Source organism: Pezoporus flaviventris, unplaced genomic scaffold, assembly GCF_033815535.1.
Source record: "Pezoporus flaviventris isolate CSIRO_AGI_PZ_B2104156 unplaced genomic scaffold, CSIRO_AGI_Pfla_v1 ptg000025l, whole genome shotgun sequence".
In the NCBI taxonomy this organism is placed as follows: Eukaryota; Metazoa; Chordata; class Aves; order Psittaciformes; family Psittacidae; genus Pezoporus; species Pezoporus flaviventris.
In genome coordinates, this window is record NW_026892573.1 from 13217498 (window position 1) to 13240628 (window position 23131).

At 41.8% G+C, this 23131-nt stretch overlaps 2 protein-coding genes across 2 annotated transcripts in view; one reads left to right on the forward strand and one right to left on the reverse strand.

Annotated features, from left to right (window-relative positions):
• Nucleotides 1-1567: 1567 nt before the first annotated feature.
• Nucleotides 1568-12811, forward strand: N4BP2L1 (NEDD4 binding protein 2 like 1). Its single transcript, XM_061457538.1, is given in 6 exon segments — nucleotides 1568-2026; nucleotides 7996-8120; nucleotides 8911-8999; nucleotides 10224-10300; nucleotides 12280-12472; nucleotides 12475-12811. Coding segments are annotated over 6 exon segments (627 nt in total). The 5' UTR covers nucleotides 1568-1904; the 3' UTR covers nucleotides 12496-12811.
• A 1925-nt stretch (nucleotides 12812-14736) lies between these two features.
• The window catches only part of BRCA2 (BRCA2 DNA repair associated), a 38155-nt gene continuing 29760 nt past the window's right edge, over nucleotides 14737-23131 (reverse strand). The window contains 9 exon segments of the mRNA XM_061457540.1: nucleotides 14737-14910; nucleotides 14912-15051; nucleotides 15053-15478; nucleotides 16775-16927; nucleotides 17637-17893; nucleotides 18540-18675; nucleotides 18770-18936; nucleotides 19161-19362; nucleotides 20393-20511. Coding sequence (XP_061313524.1) covers nucleotides 14853-14910; nucleotides 14912-15051; nucleotides 15053-15478; nucleotides 16775-16927; nucleotides 17637-17893; nucleotides 18540-18675; nucleotides 18770-18936; nucleotides 19161-19362; nucleotides 20393-20511 — 1658 coding nt within the window. The 3' untranslated portion in view covers nucleotides 14737-14852.

Sequence of the window (23131 nt, forward strand, 5' to 3'; positions counted from 1 at the left end):
AGCTATAACCTCATGGTGAAAAAAGATGAGAAAAGATCAATGAGAAGAGGGGAAGTAAGGAAACTTAGGTTGTGTGTACTAGCCAAAAACAGTATTTCCCATTTACACAGCCTCCAGATCCAGAATATTGATTCATCTGTTCATTCACCTCCTCTTCTCCCTCTTTCCCTGCGCCCTTTTTGATGTGCATCAGCTGAAGAGCTGGTACCCAACTGCAGTCATGCTGAAGCTCCACTGTGCTCTGAATTGCTGATGTGTCCCCACTCTCCACTCAAACAAATCCTGCATATAAGTGTAAGCAGCTAAAGATGTTTGTAGCTCTAAATTAAAGATGTTTGTAGCTCTAAATTAAGGTTGTACTATTGGCGAAATGTACCAGCTGCACTTTTTTAATGCATTTCTTATGTACTTGTGTGATTTTTACTTTCCTTGGTTGGAAATGTGCTGCCCTTCTACCAGCAGAATGTTATACAAAATGTCCCAGAGAGAAGGAAGTTAATTCATGCTGGCCATAGCTACAGCTTCAGACTTACCTGATGTCCCACTGGCAGCAGGCAAATTAGTTTGATTTCAAGAAAATGTCACTTAAGGGTTAATATTTTCTTCCTACTTCTGTTTATTGAGAGAGAAATCTGAATGCCTGTATTTTCAGTTACTGAATACTGACCTTCCAGATTGCTTAAAATTAAAGTAATTCTAAAAATCTCACACTGCTCTTGTATGGACAAAAGGTGTTTCATCTCTTTAGTAGGGTGTTGCCAGTTTAAGTTTACTTTAAACCCCCTTGGGTATCTTTGAGTTTTCAAGTTTATGTATCTTCTTTCCTACCACTGTTTTTTCCCACTTGCTTCAGCTAGTCTTGGTGTGCCACATCCAGGGAGATAAGCTGCCTCCTGATCTGTGAACACTCTTTAGGTGGTATTTGCAAACTTCAGACCCAAAAGCTTCAGTGTTGTAGTTTGGTGGTGGCGTGTCCCTGTGGCATGTCCCTGCGGTATGCCTGAGGCCACCCACCTTTTAACCAAGCTGAAGTTGATACTGCATGTGCCTCTGAAAGGAAGAGTGTGATGCCATGCCAGCTGTTACTGGGTTTACTGGAAACTGGAAATTATTTCTTTGGCTTGTGTGGTGATCAACTTAGAGCAGATCAGATTTTCTTTAGGGGAAATAAATCTTATTAAACTCCCTACAGTTTTTCTCTTGTGATAATGTATTTGAAAAAAGTGGAGTTGATGGAGTGAGCGTGATGCACAGGGTCATTGGTGTAGGGCAGTTGTTTGGCTACAGCTGCTTGGAATCCTTGCCTGCCTTTGTGGTGGGGTGGACTCCATCACAGTCAGGGAGGGGAAGAGGGAAGGAAGAAAAAAAGCCCCATCTGTATCTGGTGTCCTGTAGATAGCTACACTCCTCGTAAGAGTTTTGGTGATTCCCTTTCTGGTATGACCAATACACATGGGCAGCACAGGCGACTGAACGCGTTCAGCACTGGCTTGTGTTCTCCCACTTCTGAGGATTTGGGAGTTAATCTTGATTTTTAAGTTATGAAAGATGGTCTCTTGGGCTAACGTTCCGGGTAGAAGGCCAGTGCCATAACTGCACGGTTTTGCGGCATGAGCAGCCAATGTCCTTTCTTTCCTGTATACTTCTCCTTCAGGCAGCTTTCGTTTTCACGGAGGAAGGTCTCGGGAGCTTGGGACGGATCCCAGGTCTCCCTCCACCGAGGAGCACGGGTTTCCCCCACCACCCTGTCAGTGGACGACACAAGCCGCGGCGGGGAGCCGGGGGAATGATCCCCGGGGCCAGGCTCCGGAGCGGCAGCCCGGGCTTCCTCCTCCTCCCCGCTGCTGCGGGCCGGGCCGGGCCGGGCCCGGCTGCTCCTGCCCCGCTCTCTGCCGGGGCCGGCGATGGATGAGCGGCTGCTGCAGGCCCTGGGGCGGCTCAGCCTGCAGCCCCGGCGGGGACGGTTCGCCGGGCGGCTGGTGCTGCTGCGCGGGCTGCCGGGCTCCGGGAAGAGCACCTTGGCCAGGTAAGGCGGTGGCTCCGCAGCCCTTCGTCTTTCTCCTCCTCCGATGGCGGCTCGGCCCCCGGCGGCCCCCACGCGGGGTCCGTGTGCCGGGAGCGGCACCGCGGGGTCCCCCGAGCAGGAGACACCGTCGTAAACCACGCGAAGGCGGGTGAGGCACCGGTTCAGAGCTGGTTCTGGCTCAGGGGGAGGTAGGAGCCTTGCAGGACCCCCGACGAGTAAGCGCAGCCGTTTGGAAACCTCCTCTGCTCCGGGAACCGCTCAGAGCCTTTCTGCTCCAGCTGCCTGTAACTGCTTTGGGGAAGCGCTGCCTGTAGAACTGTGAATGTTGCTCGGAGTGGGCAGTACCAGAAGGGATGTTTATATTAAGATGGACTAATCACCCACTCCAGGCAGCTGTTTCTTCTCTAAGAAGTGCCTGACTAGTCCCTTTTTGTTAGTGGTGGGTTTTGTTTGTTTGCTTGGTTTTGTTTTGTCTTGGATTTGTACGTGGTTAATCACACAGTAAAGCACTTCCTCTCCGACTGAAAACTGACAACTCTGACTTGTGTTTTCATGGTGTCCAGCATTCCTGGTCAGACCTATAGAGTGCATAAAGTGGGCAGACCAGCCCACTCCCCAACAGCTCCAAGACTGACTAAAAATAGGTGGAAAACCCCGGAGGGGAGTGCTGGGAGAGGGCACCGCAATGAACATGATGCAGCATAGCCACAATCTGGTATCACAAGACCTCACAGTTCAGTACCTCACGGCTTCTGGTGCCACTCACCCACTCTCCATCAAAAGAGGAACACTCGCTGTCTTCTTCCTCTGCTTGGGTGAGAAACACATGCTGGGATCATGGGCTGCCAAAGGAAGGGCTCTGCTGTGGAAGGTGTGTGAAATACTGGGTTAATGTACAGTTTCCTATTGTCAGTACAGTCCTTCCTCTCACACTGTGCTTTCTGCCTCACGGGACTTGGGCAAGACCAAGTTCTTTAATGAACAGCAAAATGCAGTGTTTTTACTGGCACCCAAATGTGTTCTCCCGAAAGAGGTTGTGTAAATCCTTCTTCAGAAGGGGCTGGGTCTTCTCTTAGTGCAGAGCATAATGGTTTGAGGCCATATTCTCAGGCAGTGCAAATAACTGACTCACCTATGTGCTTTTTGGTTACAAGACAAAATTACTTATTAATGACAGATTTACAAACCAGTTGTAAGTATTGTTTTAGACTCCTTGCAAAATGAGCGTTTGAGGACCTTACTCTGTTTCTACCCCTGTTAATGATATCATTGCATTCAGCTGCTCAGCAGTCCACAGATCAAAGGGCAGCATTAAAAATGGTATTTCTTACCTCTCCATTAACTCTGCCCACATTATGGAAGGACTGTGCTACCAAAATTCTGAGATGTGCTATTCCCACGTTGCGTACCATTTGGTGTTGGTGAACAGAACGTGCTGAGCAACGTGATGTCTGCAGAAAACTACTGCAGCAAAGCTCAGGGCAAGATCCTCCTGGAGGAGGAGGAAGGTGATTATTTATTTGCAGAAGTAAGCAAAAAGGTTGTCTAGAGAAGTTGCCCCATCCCTGACAGTGTTCAGGGCCAGGTTGGAAAGGGGCTTTGGAGGAAGGTGTCTCTGCCCACAGCAGGGGGGTGGAACTGGATGAGCTTTAAGGTGCCTTCCAACCCAGATGATTCTATGATTCTGTGATTCTGTGACTTCAGCTCTGCAGCACCAGGCAACACAATGTAAACACTAACAGGTGATTACACAATCCTGAATGTATTTACCAAATGTGACTTGCAGCCTGATCCCATGCAAAGTACGTCCACTTCTCTACCCACTGTAGGTGAGACACCCAGGTATGTGGGTGCTTTGCCAACAGAGCTGTTGGCCGAGCAGGGCAAAGTCCTCACCACGCTGTTGTTGAAACACAACAGTGTTTCAGTGCTAGTGCTGGGCATGTGCTCCAGATCTCATTTTCTGCTGAAACTAAAGGCTTTCAAATGTCACAGAAATGCTTTACATTGACAGAAGTGACCACAGGAAGTGGTTGCATGTGATCTCAGTACCTACGTATTTTGATCTCAGTTACATTGGAAATAGACTGAGAATTTTACTGGCTCAGAGATCTAGCCATCCTGTTGCCTTCTGAGCACTGCAAATGTTCCTTCCAATCTGCATACCTGGCTCAAATCAGAAATCAATTAATTTTCACATTTTCTGATGGAAAAACTTGACAGCCTATGGAATACTGTTATGGGTTTTTTTTTCTCTCCAATAACATTACTAGTGATCATGGAGACTTCTCCCAAGTACTCTAATGCATCCAGCTAATTGAAATCCTGAATATTTGCTTTTTGTCTACGCATATAGTTAACATCTGAAATGATGGTTTGAAAGCACTGAAGATGCTCTTTAGAAAAAAGGGACTTTAAAATGGTATAAAGCATGGGAACAGATTGTAGCTGAATAATAGAGGAGACTCTACTCACTGAAGCAGCTGTTACAGTGCTGCTTTGGTCAAACAGAAACGCAGCAGTATAGAATCATAGAACACCAGCTTAGAAGGGACCTCAAGGATCATTTGGTCCAACTTTTTAAGGCAAAGCATGGCCTAGGCTAGATGTCCCAGCACCCTGTCCAGCTGAATCTTAGAAGTGTCCAATGCTGGGGGACCCACCACTTCCCAATGGAGATTATTCCAATGGCTGATTGTGTTCACTGTGAAATTTTTTCCTCTTGTGTCCAGTCAGAATCTCCCCAGGAGTAACTTGTGTCTATTACCCCTCATATTTTCCATGCAACTACTTGTAAAAGGGACTCTCCATCTTCCCTTATCCTTTGTATTTTCCAAAACAGCAGCAAACTTCTCTTTAGCAAGATACAGAGCATATCCTACTTTGTATTTACTACAAGGTAGAGAGCTGTGACGCTGTGCAATTAAATGTCCCAAGTAGGCAAATTAATACTGAACCTTTGACAGGTCCTGCTTATTGCAGCACAGCCCTTTGAGTTCAATGGCTTTTTTTAAGAAATGCAAACACAGCTCATATATACCCTTCGGTCTTGCAAAGAGATTTCATTTTGCTTTTCCTCCTCAGTATGCTTTACGCTTTAGGGATCTAACAGCACTGGGTAATTTTCTTTTTACAGTGCTGCTCACAATGTAATAATTGATAACACTGGGCACAAATCCTCCCATTTTGCACAGCTGGGGTATATTTTGCTAAAATAAAGGTGTATTTATTGCATACAGGGATTAGAAGTCTGATATGATTATGTAAACCCCTTCTTCTCAACCCCGTTGTGGGCCTGTGTAGGTCATAGAAAACTTATTTCTGACGGAACATAGTATGAGTAAGTATAAGGGACAGAAAAACCTTCACAGGCAATAGGTGATTAGAGAAAGTGGTCAGTGTTAGTTTGGGTGTTTTAGAAAGCTAAAAGTGAAAACCAGCAAAATAAGCAGAAGGTGAAACACCTTTTTCCCACTTAATGTTTTCTTAGTTGCTGTTAGTAGGAGTTTGTTTGGTATGAATATAGCAAATGTGACAGTAATTCATAGCTGTTAGCACATTTTGTGTCCTATTTTATCTCCTTTGAAGCACAAGTTTTATCTACTTTAATTACCTGTGATATGAGGACAGTAGACTGAGTTTATAGATAATCATGTACTATTTAGATTGCTTAGTGGTTAATAGCAAAGTCCTCATGCGACCCTGCATATATACGTGTTAAAAATTCATTAAGGTGTACGCTAAGAACATAATTGTTTAAAATGGCACCGGTCAAGAACATTTTTAAAGGAAACACTGAGCAAGAAAAAAACCCAACCTTGAGATCTTTTATTAATGTGTACAATTCTACGTGCCTGTTGGTAGCTAAAGGGCCGACACGTATTTTAGCACAGCCAAGTTTTTAGAGAAGAGGCTGTGATGCAGGTGGGTAGAGCAGAGGGAAAGGTGAGGTGCTGAATTGTAGTGAGAGCTGAACCGCTCCGTTCATCAGCATGGGAATAACCAGGTGTGCATTAGGTGCTCCCATGCTTTTCATTACAAGGATTGTTTGCCCAGGACCAAAAATAAAGCAAAATAATTTGACTCTTTGCTAACTTTTTGCAGTGTGACTTTTGTTAGATCTGGTTGCCCAGCAGTGATTATGTGAGTAAAAACTCTTTGGAGCTGGAAGATAATATGTGGGTGCTAAATGATAGGTAACAGCAGCTACAACCCAGTCCCAACAGCCGTGAGCCTTGTGGTTGCTAACACAGAATGGTATTAATTACTCAGCAGATGGTAGAAGTTACAGTGGAGGCGGAACAAAGTCAGCAGCTGACCTTTATTTGGCTAAATGTGAAGTGCAATCCTAGTGAAGAGTTGCTGCTGGCAGGCAGATTAGGGTAAAATTGGCAAGTAAAGGGTTGGGGCAGGGCTGGAATTAAGCTTTTTCTGTTTGTGTCTGTTTTTCACTGATAACCTAGCGGCACCTTTTCTCTTGCTGTTGCTCAATTAGATAAGACATTGAGAAATAGTTGTTTTGCAGCTTATGGGGATGGAAAAGAAGAAGTTTATCAGGGAAGCTGAAATGAGTCCCAGGACTGGAGGTGTGGTGTGAGATAGCAGGGCAGCAGCATTCATGTCTGAAAGCCACAGGGTTCCTCAGCTGACCTTACTTTCTTTTCCAGAGATGTTTTGAGCCTTAGGAAGACAGCGAGTAGTGAGATTATGCTGTGGGCTCTCCCTGGTTTTATGCAGATAAAATCTCCCTGATTTCATCCTATAACACTGCTGTTTTTTTCACTGAAGAATCTGGACACAGATCTGGGTTACACAAAAATGGGGACACAATTTTGCACTAAGGTCTTTCCTTATGCCCTCTAAGGACTGGCAGAGGAATGCTTCTTATTTAAACCAGCACATGAGCCAGCACTTCCACCTCCTAAAGCCAGTCACAGTCCATGAGGCAGCTGGTCAGCTTACAGCAGGACACACATCTGCCCTTCATGGGTATCCCAGGCTGAACAAGCATCGCTGCGGGATGCACAATGGTGTGAAGAGGGGTTGCCCTGCTATTGTTTTTTTGGGCTGCCAATCCAGACAGCTCAGACTTGTTTATAAAACCTGCTTAAATGCTGAAAATAAATAAAAACTACTCAACTCTACAAAAGGAGGATTAAGTAAAACAGAGGCAAGTGAAAAGCAGAAAAAACCCATGAAGTTGCAACAAATACTAATAAATATTGGCTAATCACTCAGGTACGTGTTTGCAAATTAAAAAAAAAAAAAAAAGTATTATGTGCTTTGTTGCAAAAAAAAAAAAACAAACCAAAACCTCCAAACTAAACTCAAAAATCCCGGCCAGCCAGAGCAGTGGCGATATAGACCACCTAACTAAATGACGAATCATTCCTCCTAGTTATCTTCAGAAATCTCTCTACAGCAAAACTCTTATTGTCAAATGGTCTTTTGAGATCAACTTCCATGGGATTAGCAGGTTTGGTTTGGGGTTTTTTGTGTTTACAATCATACCTTCTCAGATAACTTCTGAATGCTCCATCCCTGGGGGTGTTCAAGGCCAGGTTGGACAGAGCCTTGGGTGACATGGTTTAACGTGAGGTGTCCCTGCCCATGGCAGGGGGGTGGGAACTAGATGATCTTAAGGTCCTTTCCAACCCTAACTATTCTATGATTCTATGATTCTAACTCAGAAAGAAAGCTGAATATACGATGGGACTGAAGTTGTGAGTCTGGTGTAGATTGCTGAATTAAAGAAATCAGGACCACACCTTTAAGCTCCATTCTTTTCCTTCTGTGTGTCCACATACCGATGACATTACTGTCAGATCCTTTAATCCCAGATCCTGGGATTTTATAAATGAATCACTATCTGCAGAGCATTCATAAAGTGTGAGTTAATGATGGGCTTTGTGAAACCTGTGCGTTAGCCTATACTAATCCTTCTTTCATCTTGTTTTTTTTTGTTTCAGACAACTGAAACGTGACTATCCTGGTGCTGTAGTTCTCAGTACTGATGACTTCTTCATTGAAAATGGTGTATACGTGTTTGAGCCTGACTTCCTAGAGGATGCACACAAATGGAACCAAAAGAGAGGTGACTGAACTCAAGCCAGGGGTTTTAGAGAACAGTTTTGCTTTTCAGTCTGTCTTTAAAGTTAGTCCCCAAAATAAAATATCTGGAAGTGGTGTCATACTGCAGTTCCTGGGTACTGATTAGGAAAATACACTTCTGGCTTATAAATGATAAAATTGTTGGTGATTGATAGATGTTATTTTAATAAGTAAACCAGTGACTATTAGGTACCAGATGCTGGCCTGCAGATAACCAGCCCAGCAGCAGCTCATTACAGCTGTATGCCCCACGGCCGTGGGGCTGTAACTTCTTAGATGTCTGTCCTGACTTGGAAGGGGGTGTTGCAGTGGGGCAACTAGTGATAGCCAGGAGGAAAACTTGCAAACCTAATTATAAATTTGAGAATGAAACAACTCAGGTCTCTACTTCAGTAAGAAAAATGTAATGTGCTTTTGAGGCTGTGCTCTGAACTCATTTCTAGCAATGGGAAACATACTTTCAGATCTTGTAGCAGGGATCTTCAGCAAATGACAGACATTTTTAGCAATTTTAAACACAGTGCTATGATACTGCTAAGTATGTTTTATGAGAGCTTCAGCTTGTACCACTGAGCAGAGCCAGTGGCTGCAGCACCTCCTCTAGGAGAGCACCTGTGGGGCACAACCACTGCTCCCATTTGGGTGGCAGCTGCACCAAATGGTAGGGAAACAAGGGTGCTAGTGGTGGGCAAAGAAAGGATGCTGTGGTAGTGAGACCTGGCTCAGCCTGTTACTTAATACATTTTAGCTTTACTTAATGTGTTACTTTACAGCACGCAAAGCAATGAAGAATGGGAAAAGCCCGGTTATTATTGATAATACCAACATCCATGCTTGGGAAATGAAGCCGTATGTGATAATGGTAGGGAAAGCTCTGATTTATTGCTTTTATATGCTCACATTTGTGAGGTGGTCTGACTGAAATGGTTCTTAACGTGGCTAAGAACAATTATTTCCATTTTCCCTTAGTTCTCTGATTATAGTTAAGGATTGATATTGTGATGAAGTAGGGGAAGAAGTGCCAGTGTAGCTGTCTTATCTAACCCGTTATATAGCTCAGTGAAGGCAAAGTTACTTGAAAAGATTGACAGTCTTTTGAACTTTCCCTCTTCTTGGTAATCAGGATGTCATCTCCTTCCTCAGCAGTGACATGAATTAAACAGTTCCCAACCTATCTATCTGTTGACAAATATAGCAAGATATGACTTACAATTTTAGTTCATGACTTGCAAAAAGTACACCATAAAGAGCTTCTGAAGATGCATTAGCATCTCTTGTCGGGAGTTCTGGCAAAGATGGCAATATTTTAGTGCAGTTTTATATTGTGGCCTGTCTGCTCTCACTTCTATTCTTGGGTTATGGTCTTGTCAGTTAAGAAATTTGTGTGTAAGTGTTGCTTGTAATGGGAGCACAAAAGAGGCAGGGATTTCTAGTGGTGCTGGAGAGCCGGGGCATGTCACCCCAGCAGCAGTTATGAGTGCTTGTGGGTGACTCAGAAGCACACAAGAGCACAGTATAAAAAGGTAAACAGTATAAAAAGGCAAAGTATAAAAAGATGAACAGATTTCCCTGACACCTTTCCAACAAATCAAGACAAAAGCAATCAAACCCTGTATTAAATACATATATGTACATTTGTGTGTGCGTACATAAATATAAAGCAACATACTATGTTGCTCTGCCTTGGAAAAACCTGAAGCCTGTAGACTGAGTGGCTGGAAATAGCACATCTGATAGATGCTGACCTCACACTCTAGAAGCTCCAGGCTGCATGGCCAACCTGCAGCTCTTGAACCATTGGTGGTGGCTTCCAAAGTGTTCAAGTGCTAGGATGCTATTGCTGTGGGGGACAGGGACTGGGGCAAGGCTAAGGCAAGTTTTCCTGGGAGACCCAAACTCTTTGATTGTAAGAAAACAAACTAACTGGGCCTCAGAGCAGCACCTTGGTGGGCGTCATGGTTATCTTCCTGTTTCTGGCTCCTGATACATATGGTATATCTCTTAGATAAAATCTCTGGGGGTCTAGAAGATTGGCTATTCCTGAGCTTGGCAGCCATGCATCTAACACTTCTGTGTCCTTCTTTAGGCACGTGAAAACAGATATGAAGTTGTATTCCAAGAACCAGATACACCCTGGAAGTTCAATGTTCAAGAACTGACAAGGTACATCTCTTTGATACAGCAGACAGCTTCTCGTTTTATTTGTGATCTGAGAAATGTCAGCCCTCTTCCTCTTCATATACGCTAAAAAGTAACCTAGCAAATGACAACAGAACGGTTGTTGTGGGAAACATTTATTACTCAGTACCTGGCCTGTAGTGAACTCAGCCCTGAAAAAGCCTGACCGCGAAGTGAGCCAGGCAGTAGAAAAAGCAACCCCCCTGAAGCGTGTATTTATACTGCAAGCTTCCTGGGGCAGGAACCCTAATTTTCATTCTGTATTTTGAGCAGCATTCTCTCTCTCTCTCTGGGCACAAAAAGATGTCCAAGCACTACAGACAATACTCAGGCTTTTGTTCTTAAAAAATCTAACCATAACAAACATGGTCTTGCTGTAACACCATTGTGTGTGGTGCTCAAGTGTGGGCAATAAATGGAGCTCCAGAGGATCTTTATAAAGATCTTAACATGCACACACAGAAGGGATACAATGAATGTACCAGTGCTGTGTGATGTGGTAGGATACAGAGGGAGCCAAATACGGCTCTAAGTATGTTTTGCTAGTGGCTGCAGGGTTAATGGTTACATCACTGAGAAAAAAATCCACGCAGGCTAATTTCCTAGCCTTTAACCAACCTGATGTAAAGTGTATTACAGTGAATGAATAGTGCACTCCCATCTACTAGATCCAGTAGCTAACACATGGTAACTTATTACTGCAAGAAAACAGGGCACAGGTATTTAATCTCAACCGATTTACTCGTTTTATACCAGCTAGGAACTGAAGTTAAAAACAGTGCTGCACCTTTTTGTGTGTGACACATGGCAGAGGGTGGTGGCCCTGCACAGTGCTTGTGGCTTCAGGGTAAGGCAGGATACTGCAGGCAGCAGCGGATGGCTTGGGGCTGAAGGCAGGTGAGGGCACTTAGCCTGCCTTAGCATTCAACTGCAAGTGTCAGCTCCTGCTTCACCAGCACCAGCTGGGAGCATTTGGAGGGCATTGCTGCAGAGGCAGATTTTACTACTAATCACTTATTATAGGTTGAGCTACTTGGTAGCTTGTACTTTATTAATCATATGAAGCAAGTTGGCTTTTTACAGCAGCACTGCAATGCTAATCCAAATATTCTGTCTGGAGCAGCTCTTTGGCAGATGATTCAGGGACACCTGATGGTTGCTTCTGCTGTGGTCCCACATTGCATCCTCACCAGCAATACAGTTTGTGCTGGTTACTGGGCGCAGGTGGCATGGGTGAGGGCACTGTCTGCTGCAGGGCCTCAATTACAAATTGTGCCTTATAGAGTTAAATGGCAAAACTAAAGATATTCTGAGTTTGCAAATTCACAGAAATTTGGAGTGGTCTTTGGAAAAAACAATTGTTACTTATGTGTTGAGAGAATGCAGCTGTTTCTGGTCTATCCAGGAAGCCCTGCATGTTTGAGCTCCCCTCCCTCTCAAACATGTCATTTACCCTGGAGCCTGAACCACATCAGGTATGATTTTAAACCAGCTGTGCTCAGACAAAGCAACAACATTATTTTAACCTCTATACATGGTGATTTTAAGTCAGTGCCTGGGCTATTTACAGCCCTTGCCTGCATTTCTCCAGATGTACAAAAGCTCACCCTGAGGCTATGAAGCCATTAGCACTAAACTTCAGCAAAACTATACACACACTATATATATATATGCATTATATAATACAGAGGGTTTTCTACATGGCACTCTCATTTCAAAGCATTTGTCTAACTTCTTGTGTCCTGGCTACCCACAAAAATACTTGGGTTACCTTTTTCAGTTGTGACATAATATTTTCAAGAAGTATGTGGAAGAATACAACAGTTTGGGAAAATAGGACCAGAAACAGATCAGTGGGGATGTGAACCATTATCCTGAACATGTTGGGAACTGTAGCAAGCTTCAGATAACTTCTAACACAGGCAGCTAAATACTTGTATCTTCTGTTAATGTCGACTCTACAGAAGAAATACTCATCATGTTCCTCGACAAAAGATACAACAGATGAAAGAACAATACGAGCACAACGTTACATTCCACAGTGTTCTTCAGTCCGAAAAACCACGCCGAGATGAAAGAAGGTCCCATGAACCAAACGCAGCTTACAGGATGGGTGCCCATTCCTGCCCACCTCCAGCCCTCTCAAACAGGAGGCCTCACGTGGCACATACAAGCAATAGGCCTTTTAACCAAAGAGGTGGATTCCCTGGTGGGTTTTAATTATCAGGGTATAAAAGTCTCTAGTTGTCCATCTTTTTCTCTAAACTGTTTTTTATTCTTGTATTTTTCTACTATATTTCTAAATTACTTTTATTTCTTGGAAATATTCTAATGCCTCTGGATTATGATCTCACAGCTTTGCATGACCGATCTAAGACCACTATCTCCAGCACAAACTGTACTCCCTCTCATCCCACTTCCTTCATGAAAATCCATCCAAGCTTACAGTGACAGTTAGTGGCTGTGTCACATGGTGGGATCTGTTTGGTTTTGGTTTCCTGCATCACTTAACAACAAATATTCCTAAGTTAATTCTTTCCTTCTTACAGGCCATGTGGCCAATTCCTTCTCCATGCAGTTGTCATTTCTTGACATTTTAATACTTTCTGTCTGGCTGTATAACCTTTTGTATCTTCCCACTCCATCTTGCCTAGAGCATTACTGCAACTTTAAGAGATGCAAAGTGAATGGTGGAAAAGGCAGCTCTAACAGATTTTAGCAAGATTTGATGTTCCCTAGTCCCATCTCTGCTGTTTGGATATATGTTGGTCTTCCTTAGCTCTTAGCAACCAAACAGCTTCACCAGCCTGGAGGTTAAACTTTTAACATACCAAACGGAGCCCTTTATCTTGCCATAGGATTTCACCTGGTCCTGAAGACACAGAGTTCACCTGGTCCTGAGACAAGTCCATATAGAGGTGCTTCTAAAAGGAAACATTAGTATTAGGCCAGTGCTTGTTAGCTTCTAAGTAGAAACAGAGCTAATCCTAAGCAGATCCAAGTAGCTGAAGCACAAGTCTACCAAATACCTAAACTAAGTAGAAAGAAATTACTTAAGAAAGGGGAAAGAATGTTCTTTTAAGGGAAGAAATCAGTTCTTTGTCCTGCTGAGTGCTGAGAAGCCACTGACTGATAGATGGGTGAGAAGCTATCCTGCAGGGTTTTCATCCATAGTTAAATTCTGCCAATTATGTCCTCATCAAGACACCTCATGAAACATTTCTGAAACGCAGCATTTGTGATGGCAATTATTTTTTAAGTGTGTGTGGATTATTAGGCAGTGCTTATAGAACAGGGCAGCGGTGAGTTATTTTGCAGTAGGATATGAAGACAGCTCACATTGGCTGTTAAGAAATACAGGTAGAGCTGCTATTCATCTAGCAATTCAGCCAAGAAGTGTAAAGGTATAAAGTAATCTACTGTTTCAGGGCAAAAGCCAAGCTCTCTTCAGGACAGAGTAGAAGTATGAAATGAATTGCATCTTCTACTAAAGCTGCATTGAAAGAAGTAGTATCATCACTGTAAATAATTGTGACCTAGGGGTCTAGGGAACCTGTGTCTGCCATGTTGCACAAAGGTTTACAGAACTATCAGCAAGCTTGCGTCAATTCTCGCAGTCCTAATACAATATCCAGCTTGGCAACAGGAGCCATTCCCAGCTTGGCATGTGAGCCAAGGAAGTGGCACAGGACCCCTGAAAGGTTGTTGAGCAGGAGCTGGTGGTGGCCCTGGATCTGAAACATCCTCCCTCCTTTGACTTGTGTGTGGTGGGAAACAGCAGGCAAAGGGCAGGCTAACAACAAACTAAAATGTGGAGCTGGCAGCCAGTCTAGCAGGATCCCTCTCCAGTGGAGAAACTCCAGTTTTGAGAAGTTTAATTAATGAGAACAAAGTAATGAATTCAAGTACTGACTCACTCCCAGCAGAAGTGATGAAATTAAACATCTGATTATCTTTCATGATACTGTGGCCTCGAGTGCTTCTTTGAGGAGCAGCTCCTTGGAAGTGCTGACCAAGGATCTATCATTAATAACTTTGTATGGCATTTTGCTATGAATCAAATAATAGCTGTCCTCTAAACCTATTTTAGCATTATATGGAAAGTTCCAAGGGAAAATTACAAGAACTGCGTCACAATTACAGAGCTGTATTTCAGAATGAAAGTGTAATGTTTGGTAACAATAAACCTAAGAGAATTGTTATGCCCTGTGCCACTTCTGACAGCCAAAGAACTGTTGTAACAAAAGTGACTGCTTTAGACTGAAACAAAGATCTTGCTGTAATTTAAGAATACATCAGAATCAAAGCAATGGTTTCAAAAATGTCATCAGACCTTCAGCCACACTGATGCTATTGTACAATACATGTTTGTGTGAGAAATGTATAATTACTCAACTCCAAATTATTTTGCAGATGAAATGTTGTTGTTTTTATAATACAGCTTTATTAAATACAATTGGAATTTAAGGTACAAAGTGTAAAAAAAACCTGAATTTGAAATATATACAGTATTGTACATGTGCATTTAGTAGCATTTTCAGGGGTTTCGTCTTTGTAGCATTCTGTGGGCTGGTAACAAGTTGTCAGGTTCTTCCATCCTTCTGAAGAGCCTCAGCTACTTCAGAACTGCTTTTTGATGAGTTATTTGCTTGCCTAGTAGACCTGGAATTATTTTTGAGTAAAAGATTGTCAGATAAATTAGTAGCTATTGTATTGCTGTTTTCATTTACATACTCAAATCTTCTTTTCTTCTGGTAAATTATTCATGAGTGCTTGTGTGTTAATCATTGCAAGTTCTTCATCAGCAACCAGGTCATTCTCAGGAAGATGGCCATTTTCTCTCAATTTTCTATGGGGGGTGACATGACCAATATTTTGATTTGTTTCTTTTGATGAATTGCTACGCTGTAAACCCAAACTTCGTGGTGGCTGAAATGCTCTTTTTAAAGATGGAGAAATTACTGAATACATTGGTGTCAGTGGTGGAGGGGCGGCTATGCAACTAAGGAAGTCCATGGCTTTTCTCTTCTTGCTGTTTTTGGGATGGTCACCATTAATTCTAGCAGGTGAAGGTGGTTTTGCTGACCCTCGTGTGACAAATTTCATATTTGGTGTGCTAGTTGACAGAGGGCTTGGATGCTTTATTTCAGTTTTAGAAGAGATCTAGTTAAAAAAAAAAAAAGGTTTTTATGTTGAACAGAATGTCCTATTTAGCTTCCTCAATTACTTCCACAAAATCACATTTTTGTACCAGGTTTTCTCCTCTATGTCACCATTCATGTCAAACTTAACTTTTGTTTGATACCTTCTGATGGTGTCCAATACTATTTTTCAAGCACTGATGCTTGATAAATCACTGTTTACATGTACATTAAGACAGCTCATTTACATTCTGTTTCTGAGATCTAAGCTAAATGTATGGGTATTTTCCTCTGCCAGGTGGTAGGAAATCAAAGCACTCATAAAAAAAGGAGTTTAGTCTTCTACGGCATTGGATATATCCTTAACCGGTTGTTAAGTAGAGAAAACAAGGAAAAAAATTTGAAGGAAGAAAGGGATAGAATTTAGACCAAAAACCTTGAAGATAACAATACAGGATAGACACTGCACAACAAATCATTCAAACATATGCTTGAGAACCTTTAACATCTGTTTTAAATCTGTTAACATATTTAATAAATAGATATAAACAAAACCTTCATAATTAGGTATTAGCACTCCCTCTGAATTGGAGAAGAATGCTTTATAAGCTTAAATTTAGTCCCTAGGAATTGATACCACACTGGGGTGTTTCCACCTTCCTCACAACTAATGGCAAGAAAAATTTTTGTTCTGACTGCACTCAGTACTCACATCATGAAAAACTTGTCATCAGCAGCTGTCATGGAAAACTCTAGCACTATTTAACTCTATCTTTGTAAAGACTTATATAAAACGTAAATATTTACTAGGTGATACCTCTCCCCTTTTAATCCTAGAAATAGTGAAAAATATCTAGGAAAAGATGACCAGGAGGTAAATTCTCTAAGGAAGGATAGGAACTGCAGAATGCTATGAAAAAAAAAAGTAAAGATCAAGATTTTTCCCTCCTGTGACATCCCTGGCAGATAATCTTCACAGTGGGACCAAGGAAGCAATAAACCATCTACAGGGAAAGAATGACTCATTTTACTCATTAAAAAAAATCAGAATTATTAAATTGTGATGTGAAAACACAGGCCACAAGGGAAGGTTTTCATGTACCACCTGGAGGAAGAATAACCTACAGTTCCTCCTGGGGCATAATAAGCACAGAGAAAGCTAATCATCTTGCATTGCCCTGAAGAGAATGTATGGAGCAGACTGAGAAGTGAGACCATTCCCCACAGCTATTCCCCACAGCTAACAGTGTAAAACTTGCTTATATCCTTACTGTATATACTGTCTGTATAAACACAGTATTAATTACTAAAAGCTTACCAAACTTTTATCCTCTGCATAAAGATCTGAGTTGCAGAAAGGAGAGGGGCATTCCAAGCCACATCTTTTAGTTAAACTGGGTGTAAGCAAGAGATTTCTTTGTAGCAGATTCATTAATTTACTTTCTGCATCAGAGCAAAAGGAGGCCACATTCTATAAAGGAGAAAACAGTTTAAAATGCAGAATATTTGCTTTCAAATTGTGTAAGTACTGTATGCTCACAAAGTACTCAGGACTTTGTTTTCTCATCATAATCCCACTAGAAGTTTATTTTGTATCAAACCAACAACTTTTAAGACTGCTGCACTTTCTGTGGAGGGAAGTATCATAGCCTCCATTTATTGTTAACAAGAAAAAAATCCTTTTGTATTTAAACTTATTTTTCAAGAAGTGGGAATGCGTGACCAGGACATGCTATTTAGCACAGCTAGAAAACTGAAATAATAAATTAAATCAACAATTCAATATTGAATATATTCACTAAGCAAGACAGTAAATTCCAGCCTTTAAAAGGCTAGAGCCAAACTGTCCATGGCAGATTTCCTATTGACAGGTACAGTATTTGTTGCTAGCCAGAGAAGATTCTGTGGCACATGCTAAAGACAGTGTAGGTTAAGCTGAATTAAAAAAACAACCAAATTAAAACAAAACCAAAAGACATTAAAAAGGTGATATGTTGAGTCAGGAATGTGCAGGAAAAGTGCATTAACATCCTACTCTGTCTCCCAGCATCAAATTCCCACCTTCAAGATCAACACCACGTGCAATACTTGTTTTAAAGATTTCTTAGTACTAATGGAATTTTTGGTGAAAAATGTAACACAGCAGTAGCTAAAATTAAACCAAAAATATACAGATTTACCTCTATTGTACTTCTCAGTCCATTAACCTTCTCTAGAAGATAGCTTTCCTTTGGACTGCTTGAGAATACAGAAAGATCTCCAGCCAACAGCATAGGAATTTCTGACCTGAATTCTGATTGCCACTGAAGGTTGCTTGCAGAAATGAATGCACAGCGGATAACTATATCTTCAATAGCAAAGTGTCTGAGATCTGTCCAGATCTTTACTGCCACTAAATTATAGCTTTCATCAGATAAGTACACCATAGTAGTGAAACCTTAAAGCAAAAAAAAGTCTGAATTAAACCTTTAAATCTGCAAGGAAAGGTTGATTACTGCTATTTGTGACTGCAAAAAAGTCACACACATCTTGAAAGAGAATTGATAAATGCAATATGACAGCCTATTTACATGGTAGCAGATGTTTCTTGCTTCATTCATATTCTACACTCTCTCCTTATCAATTACAGAAAACAACTCAAAGTCTGTGTTCCAGTGTTTAAAAACCAATATTCCTATTGTGCTTTTCCTTTTCATTTGGAAGAGTATGCACCTGTCCCTACCCATGAGCTCCAGTGCCTGCATTCCAAGACACTGCACACAAAAGAGAGAGCTCACATGCAGGACGCTACTTCTGCAGATGCTGAACACAGATACGAGAACTTACAGAATTTATGGAATGAAAATAAAAAAGCCTCTCTTGAGCTTAGATCCTCCCTTACTAAATTCTTCCTGAGCTAACAAGTGAGGACAGTTTTTCTTTAGGAGAACAGAATTATCTGCTAGCATATAGCAGTGATGAGCTATATTAGCAGGTTTTCACAGGCCTGAGATGCAGGTACAACACCAAGATCATTTTGACTTTTGAAATAAAAAAATTACTACTTATTCAATGAGAGGACATGAACGTGATCCAAAGCATACCTGTTCTGCTAATAGAAATGACAACTCCGACTAAATCAACCTCAGCACATGGTGGCTGAAAAGAAGGATCTGACAAACTGGTGAAGTTTAGGACCTGCCTTGGAAAGAAAATCTGTGCCAGCACCTCCTGCGATACCTGAAGAAACACAACATTTTGAAGTATTTACACAAGACACTTTATAAGACTGATACATTTTACTGATACATCTTTATGCATTTAAACCACTTACTGACAGTTGTAGATACTGAGTTTTCTTTGTTGCTGTTAACTGTATATTAGTTGAGTCTGATCTTGCTTTGGACTGTGATATTGACAGATGGTAGATTCTGTACCGACTGCCTTCCTTTAGCAATGAATAAACATCTAGCAGTGGACGCCAGATACTCAGCATCACCCCTGATAATATCAGATTAAGATGTATTAGCTATGCAATGCTGATTTGAAAGCTTTTAGTCAAAATAAATCCACAACACTCCTTCCCACCTAAAAGCCCTAAACCAAAACCCAAATAAAACTGTTGTGTGTTGTATTAACACACATGCTAGAACTCTTCAAATCTGTCTATGTTGGCCAGTTACCATGTCTAGATAGAAGTTATTTGTAATTTTCCAAGTACTAACCTTTATGTTTTTCTTGCTTTCTGTAGTCTACCACACATAATTTCCATACAGTAGACACATCTCTTTTGGAACAACCATTTTCTTCCTGTGCTGCTGACTCTAAAGCCTTCTTGAATTCTTCCTGTATCTGAGTTTGCTTTTTCTCACTCATTAACTGCCTGTAAGCATTCAAAGCTTTTAGCTGGTCTTCACTGAGATATCCCTATAACCGAGAGAAAAATGTATTTAGGATCTTTTATTAATTAAAAAATCCTGCCAAGATTTTTAGATAGCATCTGTTTGTCTGTTACAAGCAATTTACTGTTCAATGGATACACTACTAGGACTTGACATAAGGTGGTATGTTAACACAACAGGAGTCACCAGTCTTGACTGCTACTCAGCTAGTGCTCTGCTGTTGCAGTATTACATAACACACTGCTCATATGTGACAGGGAGCGAGAAGCCTGCTTAAGAGCACATAACTAAGGTGAATATTTAATACAACTGGCATGCTTCTGTTTCATAAGAAAGAAGAAATAATAGAGAAACATTCTGTCAGGAGAAAAGAAGAGCTGCACCTCTCAGTAGGCTGCTATCTCTGAGCTAATACAGTGACCTACACTAAAATGCATCAGGAGTGTTACCTTTCTGACCAAGTCTTCAAGATCCAGATGCCTTTACATGCAGCACCATAGACATGATTAACATTGTATCAGATAGTCACAGATCATTTGGCTTTATGACAGTCAAGGATCCTGACTTGTAAAAGACAAGGTATGTATTTCATTTTTACCAACTGGCAGGCACTAATCACCTGCACCTTCATTAACAAAGGCATATGCACTTGAAAGTTGTGATTGAACTGGAACAGGGAATGAGAACAATGACAATACAATCAAACACTTCAGTAAGCAGCATGCAAGAATATACATGTGAAAGTCCAGATGCATTTAGTTTTCATATTTAGAAGACAAAGAAATAAAATTACAACTAACTAACTTTTAATTGTGCTATATCCTGGATTTTTATGTCAAGAGAAAATAGCATTCTGTTTTATAATCCAATATATTATTAATCTATTTTAATTCATTTTTTTAATCTTAATTTATTTAGCAGTAGGCATGCTGTAGAAAATCTCAAAAGGCAGCAAAAAAAAATAGTAATTTAATAGTGGATTTTAGCTGTTAGGTATGATATTGTAAATCATACCACTAGCGTTTCCAAATTAGCCCAGTAGGATCTACAGTTACCTCCATATAACCAGGATCAGATGCATTCTGAATTGCTTCATAAAGTTCTGCACCATCCTGCAAATTACGGATTTGCTGTCTTGTGACTGTGCGTGATCTCAGTGCTCTGCTAGTTCTCTCTGTTGAAAAAGCACCATTATGTTGCATGCAATCAATGCAATTTGAAAGTGAAAGAAGAAATAATTATGCAAGAAGCATGGCAGTATGTAGGTCTTGCCAGAATACAAATAAAAACCACTTCTATACAGGAACTGATATACGTGTGTATATACATTTAGAAAATGCAAACAGAAAAAAATGTCTCATTCATTCAAACACAACATAGATCAGAATATTTATACAAACTTTGGGGAAGCTAGTATCAGTGTCTGAACTTAGGAGGCGACGGTAGACTTGAGAGGCTGCTACGAAATTTCATCAATAGTTGACCACATTTTCTGTATGTCTGTCACTTCCTGTTCCTCTCATACAGCAAAAAAGCCTCGAAGATACCAAGATCTAGCATTGTTAGTTATGAGGGACTCTATGCTGAGAAAGCAGCTAGAGAACTTCTTGGTGTTAGAGATCAGCATGAGAAAGATTTATGGAAAGTGAGCAGCTATCTGGGTTGTAGATATGACCATATGAAATTAGAACTGCAGAGGTTACTGCAGTGATGGAATCCTATCTGTTTCTGGATAGAAAACCAACAACAAACCAAATCAACAGCAACAAAAAATATTAACACCCCACCCACAGAACTCCACTGAACCAAACCCAATAAAAACTCCTTACAAAAACCCAGACCAGAGTATTAAGACAGTTGGAATCCATAATCAGGGTGGCAAGAATCCTAGTATCCCTTAATCCTCATTCCAGTTTAGCTGAGTCAAACTTAAGAGGAAGCAAACACTTTCTATTGCAGCAGTGAGTTTCAGGAAGTTGCAGCACTTAGAGCAATAGCAGACCTGAAACTACCGCTAGAAATCACTGGCACAGTGTCATCCTGTTACGGAATCAGGAAAACGGCTGAAGTTGGAAGGGATCTCTGCAGGTCATCTTGGCCAACCCTCCTGCTCAAGTAGGGTCACATACCCAAGACCATGTCCAGCAAGCTCTTCCATATCTCCAAGAACAAAGATTTTACAGCCTCTGCAGGCAACGCTGTTGGTAACCCAACAGTGAAAAAGGGTTTCCTGATGTCCAGAGGGAACCTCCTGTTTCTGTGCCCATTGCCTCTGGTCCTGTTGCTAGGCAACACTGGGAAAGTCTGGCTCCATCTTCGGCACCCTCCCTTCACGTATATATGTCACAGATCAGATGCCCCTGCGCCTTCTCTTCTTGAGGCTGAACAGAAGCATCTCTCTCAACATTTTCTCTTATGTCAGATACTCTAACCCCTTAAGCATCTTCATGGCCCTTTGGCTCTTTCCAAACATGTCCACATCTTTCTTGTGCTAGGGAGCCGAGAACTGGACACAGCACTCCACATGCAGCTTTACCAATGCTAAACAAAGGGGAAGGATCACTTCCTTAGACCTTCTAGCAACACTCTTCAGCTTGTCACCAGGACCCCCAGGACCTTTTCCAGAAAGCTGCTTTCCAGCTGGGTGGTTCCAAGCATATACTAGTGCATGGGACTGTTCCTCCCCAGGTGCAAGATTTGCACTTCCCTTTGTTGAACTTCACAATGCTCTTGTAAGCCCATTTCTCCAGCCTGTTGAGGTCCCTCTGGATGGCAGCACAATCCTCTATTGTATCAGTCCTAATTTTGTATCATCACAAACCTGCTGAGAGGACACTCTGCCCAGATCATTAATGAAGAAGGTAAAACAGGACTGGACCAAGCATTGATCTGTGGAGTACACCACTAGTTACTGGTCTCCAAACAGACTTTATGCCACTGATCACCATCCTCTAGGCCCGACCGTTCAGCCCGTCTTCAACCCACCTGACTGCTCATCCAGCTCATGCGTCATCAGCATCTCTATAAGGATTGTAAGGAAGGCATTGTCAAAAGCCTTACTGAAGTGAAGGTAGACAATATGCATTGCTCTTGACTGGCTTGGATAGATAAAAGGCATTTCATCAGAGAAGGTTTTCAGGTTCGTTAAACATGGCTTCCCCTGGGTGAATCTGTGCTGATTACTCCCTATCATATTATTGTCCTTTATGTGCCTGGAAATGGTTTCCACGATTAGTTGTTTCATCACTTTCTCGGGTATAAAGGTAAGCCTGACCAGCTTGTAGTTAGTTCTCTGGGTCCTTCTTCCTGTCCTTCTTGAAGACAGGAGACACATTTGCCTTCCTCCAGTCTTCAGGCACCTCTACCAATCACCATGATCAGAGCAGCCTCACAAAGACATTAGCTAGCTCCTTCAGTACTTGTGGGTCCATCCCATCACCAACAGACTTACATATTTCCAGTTTATGTAAGCATTCTCTAACTTGATCCTCTTCCGGACTTTGCCCTGGTTTCTAGGGCCTAGGATTGCTGAAGGCTGGCATTGCTTGTTAAGGGTGAGATGAAAAAGGTGTTCAGTACCTCAGCCTTCTCCATGTTCTGTGTGACCAGGGTTCCTGTCCCATTTAGTGGTTCCACTAATCTCAGTATCTTCACAGTCCCCCAATATTTGTGAGGCAAGATGCTCAGTCTTGAGTGTTCAGATCTACTAAGATACATTCTAAGCAGCGTCCACCTCTGGGTGAAATATTATGGTGTCAGGTCTTTGAAGAGAATGGAATTAACAGCTCTACAAT